The sequence below is a fragment of the Cystoisospora suis genome (assembly GCF_002600585.1).
Source record: "Cystoisospora suis strain Wien I chromosome Unknown contig_1594, whole genome shotgun sequence".
Taxonomy (NCBI): Eukaryota; Apicomplexa; class Conoidasida; order Eucoccidiorida; family Sarcocystidae; genus Cystoisospora; species Cystoisospora suis.
The window spans coordinates 57681-68311 of record NW_027154394.1 but is presented as its reverse complement, the minus strand read 5'-3'; the positions used below and the strand labels follow the sequence as shown (position 1 = coordinate 68311).

The 10631-nt window shown below is 54.4% G+C and overlaps 1 protein-coding gene across 1 annotated transcript in view; it reads right to left on the bottom strand.

The window, feature by feature from the left end:
* Positions 1 to 10612, bottom strand: part of CSUI_003539 (protein kinase (incomplete catalytic triad)) — a gene marked incomplete at its 5' end in the record, with an annotated part of 11308 nt that extends 696 nt beyond the window's left edge. Inside the window, 14 exons of the mRNA XM_068063735.1 lie at positions 1 to 41; positions 732 to 891; positions 1675 to 2510; positions 3010 to 3111; positions 3788 to 3880; positions 4207 to 4302; positions 4847 to 5064; positions 5594 to 5709; positions 6234 to 6434; positions 6919 to 7027; positions 7323 to 7683; positions 8150 to 8242; positions 9322 to 9938; positions 10066 to 10612. The exon at positions 1 to 41 is cut by the window's left edge and continues 696 nt beyond it. Coding sequence (XP_067924296.1) covers positions 1923 to 2510; positions 3010 to 3111; positions 3788 to 3880; positions 4207 to 4302; positions 4847 to 5064; positions 5594 to 5709; positions 6234 to 6434; positions 6919 to 7027; positions 7323 to 7683; positions 8150 to 8242; positions 9322 to 9938; positions 10066 to 10612 — 3141 coding nt within the window. The remainder of the gene's footprint in view (positions 42 to 731; positions 892 to 1674; positions 2511 to 3009; positions 3112 to 3787; positions 3881 to 4206; positions 4303 to 4846; positions 5065 to 5593; positions 5710 to 6233; positions 6435 to 6918; positions 7028 to 7322; positions 7684 to 8149; positions 8243 to 9321; positions 9939 to 10065) is intronic.
* Positions 10613 to 10631: the final 19 nt, after the last annotated feature.

The window sequence follows — 10631 nt, the reverse complement described above, 5'->3', positions numbered from 1 at the left end:
AGAGAGAGGGGAAAAAGAAGGCGGTTCGTGCATGGAAGCGCCTGCAGATGTGTACCAATTGCAAAGACAGTAGAGGACAACAGGAATTTTGGAGTAAGGCAGAACGACAGTATGGCTGCCTGTCCACATCCGCAATATAGGATGCCCGCGGTGAGTCTGGTCCGAGGGTAAAGGTGAGTAGCGTATATTGTCAGCCCGAAGTATCCCTTGACCGCAGCGTAAGAAACAGGGAGGCAAGCAGTAGATAAGGCAAGACAACACTTTTTTTGTACGGCTGCACTGTTCACTACTTGGAAGGCTGTCCTAGATGCTCCTCTGAGAGACCGACAAATGTCCCCTGAGGCCGGGTGCAACTCGCCGCCAGTCTGCCGGGCGAACGAAGAAAGACGAACCCTCTCTTTTCACCCGTATGCCGTCCCATCTGAATGGCCAGAATAGTTTGCATCGTTTTGGACGTAAGCAGTGTGACAGTCATCCAAGTTTCTCTCTTCACCCGATACACGAAAGGTTCCCCCGGTGTCCCCACATTAATACCAAGGTATCAGCAGCTCCTGCCGTCTAAAATCCCTGACTCACAGAGAAATGGGAGGGTATGACTTTCTAGCCTACGTCGTCAGTAGTCTGGCTGTCAGGATCGAATGACATTGCAGGTTTTTTCTTGCGCTTTCTCAAAAACAAAGGCTTCGCGTCGGGTAACACTTGAGGCATTGTGATCTCGGGTGAAAACTCACCGGTGGTTCTGGCACAAGTCCCGACCGGGCTGCTGTATGGCCGACACCGAGGTGCGACTGGCCCGCCCCCTGGATCAAGTGAACGAGCAACGCTTCACCGTGACTGGCTGGTCAGTCCGCAGTCGGCTACGCATCCTCCCTGCATGCATTAGTAAATGCCCTGCGAGTAGGTGGAGACAAAGCAGATTCAGAACGAAACCAGTACTGCAGTGAATCTTCAATGTTTCCTGGCGGTCCCGCGCCAAGTCAGGGAAACACTGTCTTCCGGCCACCCAAACTGAGAAATCGATAACCCCGGACAGGAAGAGAAGAAAAACAAGGCAACTGGGCGGATGAGGAGCGGACACGTAAAGTATGCTAACTGGGAGGGACGCGAAGCGGAAAAAAGAGGAGAATCTGAATAGCGGTCTGAAGGCGCACTACGAAGATATAGGAGCTCTCCGTGCTACAGGATTTCTCGCTTACAGTTGCAGTTTCTTGAATGTTTCAGTAACGCCCAGCGCACCTACTCCGTCCAGTTGTGTCCGGTTTTGAGGTTCTTCGGATCCCCAGCTTCGGAGAATACGAGACTGCTCAGATTTGCTGCACTGAGGTGTTCCGCTAATTCAGTCCGAAGTATATAAAGTCACTATTCCGCATCTAGGGGACGTCTTAGCTGCTCAACAGGTCGCTCACTCTCTACAAGTCGCGGGCACCAAATCTTCTTGAAGTAGAAAGGTTCTGTTACACGCGGGGTATCTTCACTGTCCTGTTGGCCTTTCCACTACCATGCAGACTGTTGTCACATATGAAGTGCTGCCTGGTTTCTCGGTAATGCCTTCTTCACAGTCTGTCTCTTCATAGTTCCATTATGGATTCACCCCTCACAACAAGAGGTGCACTCGTCAGTGCAGCAAATGGCTGCAGCCTTACACCCTGCAGCACATTAGTGTTTTGTCCTTACAGTCGATGCCAAAGTGGCGCAAGGAACCAGGTTTACTGTTTTGCCAGGTAGTGTATACCCAGCTCATGATGCTTCGTAGCGAGAAACAGCCCCGGAGTCTGCGGCGAATCATTTCGCTCGCAGTCCACACCAGCTTGCTTCGCTGGCACGAGTAGGTCTCTTCTGCCCTCCAGCCTCTAATCTGCTCGACGAATCTCCACTCCCCGGTGAAGGAAAACGTCGTAGAAATGTAGGAGAATCGCTGGCAGTTACTCTTTCCCTTCCCTCACATCTGAACTGGAAAGTCGCTTTCCGTCTGGGTCTGCACCCGAGCAGAGTGACGGTGACGCAGTGATCGCGGGCCTCGTTTTATGTCTCCCGGGGAACAGAGAGAACATCCTACCATTTTGAACCTTCCTTCTTTGATCTGTGAGCCGAGGTTGTTCTCTCCCTTGCGCGCGTCCCTCCATGGCACTCAGTGGCACTCGACACAGCCCGTTCCTTGCGACAGAATAAAACACCCGTGTTCTGTTTCTCTTCGGCGACGTGCTCAGAGCCTTTTCAGCGTCATCTTGTCGATCTGACAGCTGAGAAATATGCCGGTGTTCACCGCTCTCGATCAGAACGGAACTAGATGCTCCGCCACAACAAAGGGCAAGCTTACGAGTTGGGGACCTGGGAGGACTATCCTCTGCTCGTTCTCCCGTTCTGCGGGCAAGGTCGCCGAGGGCTTGGGCTTTTCCTGTTTCCCGAAAACTTGGGCCCTCGCCCTTTCGCCCGGACTTCTGTCGCTTGAAGAAAAAGACTGCCCCTGCCAGCGGCGCCCACAGCCGACGACGTAGGCATCCGTGAGACGGCTGTCAGGAAGGACACAGTATAGTAGGGACAAGGCACAAAGTAAAACACAGCAGAGCTTCGCACTTGCAGAACGCGCCCTATCGCGAACTTCCCGTTCTCTTGTTGACGTCTGAAAACTGGCGTGGCCGTTGCGCTGACAAAACACCGCAGTGCACGGAGCCGTGGTTTAAAAATGACGGCCGGACTGCCTTAACCCGGGGGGACCGTACTCACAAGAAGGGTAGTAGTATGTAAAGCACAAGGCCCAGTTTCTCTTTGAAGATGCCTGTTTCTTCTGGTCCCCTCATGTCATCCACCGTTACCAGGAAGAGTCCGCCGTGTGGAACTGCGACTCGGCTTACACGTAGGAGGCCCTAGCAGAAAACGACGGCCGCCCCTGCCTTCCGCGTTGCAACCTGTCGGCGGGTCTCATTGAGTATCAGACTTGGGCTCCCATAAGAAGTCCATGGTGCGTGTACTAGAAAGCACTGAGCTTGTCCGAAGTGTAAGGTTTCTTACCTTATTGACCTTCGACGTAAATTGAGCGGCCTGCGGGGAAAGTAGTGCGTGCTGGTGGGCGAGACCGGTTCGGGAAAATAGAGCCTCGAGGCCCTTCTCTCTCTGTTGTACATTGGGAAACACTCGCAGTCAGGCGAACGCCGCCTAAAGAACCTCACCCACTACAAAAAGAGCGGTTGGCCGATTTAGGTGGAATGAGACATCCGGTCACTGCTGCTCGTGACTGGCCACGTGCAAATCAGTTATACTTGATCAGCCGTGATAGACACACACCCCCGCATATCAACCGTCAGTGGGAGCTGATGACAGCATAGGTCTCACGCAAGAATGACGCATGAGGTGAAGAGCCTGCTTTGTATGGCTGGGCGTGAGACAAAAGTCTGGGCGACGTGCTCCCCGACATCTAGGTGTAAAAAAACCCCTAAAATGCGTACTGGAAACTGAACGCGAGCTGCGCAAAGAACAGCCGGGGGAGAAAGGCATGACAGACACAAATACAGAGTCTCCGGGGTCTCTTCATGGAAGAGGTATTGAAGCAGTCTCAGTAGGGACACTCAAAAAACAAGTGCGAACCCTGGACAAACGCGACTCTGAAGACCACGCGGTTTCGCTACTCCAACAGATGAAGGTGCCCCTCCGATCAGATCTGCTAGGTGCGTGCCGAAGTATCTTCGGGGGGCGACGCTTGTCCGTCACGTTAGGTCGGACATCAGTACTCCTCATAACATCCGCACATTTCTAAACGAAGTGCGTGACGCTCCTTGATCAGCGGGCTTACGGATATTGCAGTTGCAAGTTCCTCGAATGTAAAAGAACCATCTTCCTCCATACCGACGTCCACGAAGTACCCCCGTAGCTCCTCACGTAACTTCTGAAGCAGTTATGGATACAGAGGCAGAGGACAGACTCCGGTTTTCAGAACCTATGCGCGCGTGGGCATGTCCTCTGTTCCCGGAGTCAGGCACGCCTGGCACGAGGTAGAGCGGGTAGCTCCGCTACTCATGCAGACTGGAAGCGTTTCGAGTAAAGACCTCATCGGTGCTACACGGGCTAGGGCTCTCCTTGCGAAGCCAGCTGCGGGAGGAAGAGACCACTTATACATTGGACGAAGGGCACTATTCCCTTGTCTGTCCAACTCGCAGTTTGTCTTGTCAGCCGAGCTTTCTCGAGGCAGCGATCTCTTGCTGTCCCACTTACCCCGGCGCCCGCACCGAGGAGACCAATGATCTGCTGCGCCCCTACGCGGCCCGTTCCCTCCAGGTCCATTCTAGAGAACAGACGCTTGAGAGAATTCTGCAACAAGAGACAGCGCATGAGCGGCCTTGTTCGATGAAAGGTTCTGATGCACAGTAGACTGCGAAGCCTTCTTTCCTGGTGCTCTCCGGATTTCGGCTGACCGTTTCCTGCACGAGCAGCTCACCGGTAGGCCTGTAAACGAAGTGTGCACCTGCCAGTGCCCCTACCGTGTCACACATGCCAGACGAGGCTATGCGTGATGCATCGGCAGTGTGCCGTGAGCCGGCGTGGGTTGACGCGAGCCGGATACCGAAGAAAGTGTCTCACGCTCAAGTTATCCCTCTTGAATAAAATGCGGACAGGGCTCATCGAGCCGCTATTGCCACGACACCTGTGGATGCCTTTCGCAATCCGGGTCAAACACAACACGCGGAATGCGTCAGATAGCCTGGTTGCAGGGACGGGGCCGGTGAAGTCCCCACTCATGCTGAATCGTGGCGGTCGCGTAATGCAAACAGGCTCGGTCCTGCATGTAGTATAGGACGGGTATCCTCGCCGGCATGTGCGTGCTCTACGGTCTCTCGCAACAGTCACTTCGTACCGCGTGAAGGAGAGATTCTTTGTCGATAGCACCTGCGATGAAAGGAGTAAACTCCAAAGCCTGCACAGCCTGGTGGAGACAGCATCCCGACGAGCTATACACTGTCCGAGTTGAAGTGTACATGGAGGTAAAGATCTCAAAAGCCTCGGTCTCGTCGATTGCAACGTCTAGACTGCGCAGTCCCGTCAAAAAGTCGTCGTAGAAGATCATGCCTCTCTCTGGTCAACACGCAGAAAGCCGTAACGTCAGGGCCTCTTCACACCGGACAAATGACCCGTTCAGGGCCTCACCGCCGGGTCATATCGATCCTCAAATTCCAAGAGAGTTCTATTTTAAAAAGTGTTATAAACACGTGAAACTGCAGAAGCTAACCCGGGAGGACACCCCAGACGCACCGGACAAAAGAACACCTCTACGATTATAAACGTGCCTAGCCGCTTATGTCTGTGGATACCCCGCAGGAGAGACCTGGGGCTGTCCTGCGGAAATCGGCAGTAACCCAGCTGAATCGCTCCGGTGCTGCGCAGGAAAACTAAGGACGCATGCGAAAAAACAAAGGCTAAAGGCGGTTGCTTTTCTTGTCTGTCCTTAGCTTTTCGAAGAGTGCTGGAGGAGTTCCCCAGCGGACTAAAAGTATTTGAATGGCTCCTCGTCGACGCTCACACCGCGAAAGCAAAGAAGCAGGAAGCCAGTGTGCCGTCACCAGGAGTTTATCTGTAGCTATGCCCGGAGCCAAGGCAGTCTCACTTGATCGGTCCAGCGCGTAAAAGAGAGTTTCCAGCTCGTCGCATATTTCCGATGCAGGCAACGCGTAGGCAAGTAAAAGGTAGAACAGGCGATGGAAAAGCGGCGCCACTGGAAACCTGCACACCGCAAAATAACGAGGGATCTTACCAACTCTGCTGCAGCAGCAGCTTTCGTCTACTACAACTGCACTGAGGCTGTTGGCCGAAAGATAGAAAGTCCAGAACGCGGAACGAAGATATTGGGGCGTTAGAAGAGACACCCCCCGCTGCCGCGACTTGCCGTTGGGTTGCAGGGACAGGGGCCCGCCGCGAAGCACAGGTGGTATTTGTATTGAGTAAATGTCTACCAGATCATCCGCCATTCTGCCAAGTCAGTGAAGGAGGGGGAACGGCGTCGCAGGACCAGGGAGATTCGCATGTGCACTCGTCACGTCCCGCTGCTCGGAAGGAACCCTGAAAGTGCCACGGTCCCCCATCTTCTCAGTGGTTGATAAAAAAGCAGCTAGCACCCTGTCCGACTGCGATGCCGGCACGGGTTCCCGGACGCGCTGGATAAGAAGAACCATTACAAGTTTGGTCCTGAGCACTCGTCGGGGGTCACCCCGGTCATGTACGACAGCATCTGGTGTCGAGTTCCGTACCTCCGAAGATTAGCAATCATTCTCATGACGCGAGAGTCGTTCTCCTTCGCTCGCGCGACCAGCTGTGCGATTCTTCCTTCCTCTTCACTCCTCTCCTCTTGCAGCCAGGGATGATCCAGCGCTTCCACTGCTGTCATCCTGGACGCTTGTCTTCGGCGTAAACACCGTTCAAGGAAGTCCCGACCTTCGACGCTAAGAAGACTGAGGGACCGCGACATCAAGGACACTGGAAGAAAAACGCTCCAGAATCCGTAGCCTTAGATGAGTCCTAAGCGCGACTGAAAGGGCGACGCTGGCCATGCTTCGCGATTCAGCGGGATGCCGCAATAGCGTGTGAGGGCCAAGGAGCATCATTTCTACGTTCAGTAGCCTACACATCTTCAAACTCACACTCCGCCGCAAAGCTCCTCCGTGCTTTGACCAGTGCAGGCGAAGTGGCGGTGGCCAGCCTGCAGCAGAGCTAGCTGCCAGTCGGAGTATACGCGGGCGTTCGGCTGGAGGCTAGAACAATGTCGGCAACACCTCAACATGCTTGTCCGATCTTTTGAGTAAAAACAAAGTGCGGCACAGTGCTTCAGACGAAGTTGGGCGGTTGCCGGCAGGAGCGTGTACGGGCGTTTCTGCATGATACACCGGCAACCTAGCGCGAGTCATTGAAGCCTCCGTGAGTAGCCTACAGTCTTACCGACTATGGCTGTCGTCGAGTAGCAGGCGACCTCCGCCAGCAAGAGCGGGCATGACGGACCCCGTCAACAAAGCGTGGAGCACAAGTCCGAGTCCCCACATGTCCGTGGCTGCACAAGCAGAGCGGACAAGAAAGTCATAATGGACGGACATGCTGAGACCAGAGGCCACCTCCACGGTAGAAAGAAGTTCCGTTGACGCCAGCCAGCGCGCTCTGCGACGGGAAAAAACTTGTTTCAGCCGGGGTCACTGCAGGTGCGCTCCGATCAGGGTAGGGTGCCGAGTTTACTGGGGGTTCCGCTCAGACACAGAAACTTCACGGTTTAGTGCAGTTTATCGCGGTCTTTCTTACGGCCGTAGGAGACACTCCGATGTGGCTACAGTTTGCCTGCTACTGTCAGTTACCCGGACTGTAGGTTGACTCAGCCAAGACCTCAGGCGGGTGGAGACCGGGAGTCCCAACAACTCGCCGGTCGATCACGGGGCTTGGGCCTCGCCAGCTCTCCCGCGTCAAGCACGACAAGAGAAACGCCTCGGCAAGATCGGTGCTTCCGCTGAAGCAGCGCTCACGGCCGCCGTTCTCGTCTGGGGAGGGCAGACGGGAAAATCGGCATGGCCCCGTCTTCTCAGCACCCTTGCAGGTACCGGTGCTCCCTGTCGAGTGAGGCTGTCCACTCCATGTCTCCATGTCTCCCGAAGGCAGCAAAGCGCGCCTGTTATTTATATCGTCCGTTGCCGTAAAGATCGAGAAGCCGAAGTCGATCAGCTGATTACAGGTGTCGGGAACGCATAGAAAGCATGATATTTGAGGGATGTTGCCAGCCGACAGACACGGATCGCCCCGCGGATCTGTCTAGCTCCACGGACGTTTGGGGGCGGGGATTTTCCTGTATGACTGAAGTTACGTTTGTGTTACATTCTCGCTCCTTCACGGAAACGCACAGCAGAGGCGCTTGCTGTATATTCGCGGCGCGTTTTCCGTGAAAGGACTTTGTACGGTCGGATAGACCGACCGATGACGACCCTCCGACCACTTGGTGCCTACAGTTTTTTGTTACGTAAACACAGCCTCGCGGTGCCTAGACAGAATTGCTTGAGAGGCTTCGCAGTGGCTGGCCGGCAGAGTGAGGCAAGGGTTTCATCTCGTACTGGTGACTGAATGGGCCCGTCACGTCGCTAACTGCTTCTCTTGCAACGCACGGGTGTATCTCGCAACTTGCGAGCTTGCTCACCACCAGCCTGGCACTTGATGACTCTCTGAGCATGAAGTTCTCGGCTTTTACATCTCGATGGACGATGCCGTGGGTGTGCAAGTGCTTGAGCGCCTAACAGTTGAGCAGCGCATTGACTGCGTGGGAACGAGTTAACTTCCCAAGAACAAACTGCGGCAGTTCAGTTCAGGTCAAGTGGTGCTTGCTCGCCTTTACTTTTCCTCAGCTGCTCGTGCGGCGACCGCTATGGCGACATACCCTAAGAAGTTCCTCAGAGTCGAATATCTGCTCCTGACGTCCTTGAAGGAATATAACAACCTGGCGCAACCGTATAGGCGATGGAACCCACCTCCGTAAACATCGGGAGAGGAAAATTTTCGTATCACTGAAGACTTTCTGCTCGGCCTGACCACGTCACCGAGTTCTCACGCTCAGTGGAAATCTCCACGGACAAGACGACCTACCCGCGGTTACCTTCCTAGGATACTACCAGTACGCATCACGGATTACTGCGGTGCCTGTGCTTGATGGAGCTTCCTCAAACTGCGAAGTTCAGATCGTTTATACATCCCCCCCCGGCTCTGAAAGCGACTAGCAGCCGGTTGACTACATTCTGCTCACAACAGCAGCCGATACATGAAGCCTGCGTAGGTATACGGCTAATGACTAGATTCGAATCTCGAGTCACCCACTTGTTGCCCACCTGACTTCACCCCTCACTGATGAAACTTTCATCAGCGTTATCCTCTTTCCCCAAACTGTTTACACTATCGAGGCTGTATTGCCGTAGGCGAATGTGCACAGCTGGCGTCTGTATGTGTATGCTTGCATGTATGCTTGTACGGTTGGACTGATGGATGCTCGTAGCATTGCAATAATGGACACAGCGACCACCTGGAGTTTGTTATGCTGAGAAGGCCGCGGAACTTTACCAGAGCGTAGTTGGGACCCCCTTTGTCTTCGATGGTCGGCTTTGCCTTCTCTAGATGCATGCGCGTGCACGTGGACACGCATACAACTAGCTACTCGCGTCACAGTACAAACAGAACGTTCAAAAAGGCAGATCTGACTGCGCCATTCGTCGAGAAACCTCTCCTCCGCTCTGCAAAACGGCCTTGCGTTTTTCCGTTATCATCGACAGAGACAGCAGGCAGCTCTGGTCCAGTCCGGGCAAGCAGCGCCGGGTGTCTTACCTTGAGCATCTGCCAAGCAAATTTTTTTGTAGCGCGCTCCCAGGTTCGGCTGTGCCATTCTTCGAGCATTCTACTTTCCTGTACCGTGCATACTAGCGTTCTGTCTTTCAGTTTTGTCGTGGACGGCAGTAGGCTGTGGTCAATTCCGGGCAAGCACCGTCGGATCGCCTCCCGCGACAAGGACCTCCCAGTGCAAACAGGCATGATGAGATGAACGCCCTCCTCATCCTCCACGAGCTCTAGTAGCTTTACGATACAAGGATGGTCTACGCATAAGAAAGCGTAGACTCCCTCTCCCATGATAGCCAGTAGGTCTCTGCGCATGTCCTCGTCAGTGGGACTCGATGCCGCCGGGACGAATGTGCCCAGCTTGTGGAACTGCCCCGGTTGTACTCCATTCGCTTCGGCTGCTGCTTTAGCTGCCTTCGCGTACGATCCGCCAAGCAGCTGTTGGCGGTGCACAGAATTCTTTCCTCGACCGTCGATCTGTACTGCTAGTCTAGACGATCGCCGCAAGCAGAAACGGCTTCTCCTCTTATCGCGTTCTTGGCTGTCGAGAACAGTCTTCAGAGCAAAAGTTTCTCTCGTGTGCCGGTGTTTGTAAATCTTCACGTCACCTGCAGAAAAGTACGGAGTACCGGAGTAACTCTCTGCCCCACAGCTAACACGTCGCTACAACTGGGCTGTTCCATACAATGAGCGGCGGGCTGTTTACGGCTCCTCGCACTGCGTAACGTGCCTTACCAGAGAAACCGTGGCCAAGGATAGCTGAGGTGCCCTTGTACAGCCGGTGCTTGCTCTCCAGCCTAGTAGCTCGTCCAGTAAACTTGACTAGTGACGCGAGCGAGGGTTGTGGGAAAGCCTCCGGAGAGACGGCTGGGGAGGATGATTGCCGGGAGGATGCAGTTCCTGCCGTCGTGGATGACGTTAAAGCAACCTCGCAGAGACACATCTCTCTCGTAGCGTCCGCACTTGGGACCGAGCAAGAAGATGGTGAATCTGTGGAGACGCCACGTCGACTGAGCGTGGGAAAGATGTTCTGAGACGGAGGGACGTCGAGAAGCTCTCCGGTTTGCTTGTTGAGGTGAGCCGACACTGAAGCAGGAAGGGGTGGCAAAGCGAAGCTGTATGTCCTGTGCAGCGAATCAGCAACCGTTGAAGGCTGCTGCTGAAGAAGTTCCTCCAAGAGTTTCAGATTCCTACGTCTCCAGTTGCTCAGTTCCACTGCGTCCAAATCCTTACCGAGACTGCTGCCTCCCAAGTGGAAAGTACTCAGCCGTCTCCGGCCTCCACTACAAGCCGAACCGACG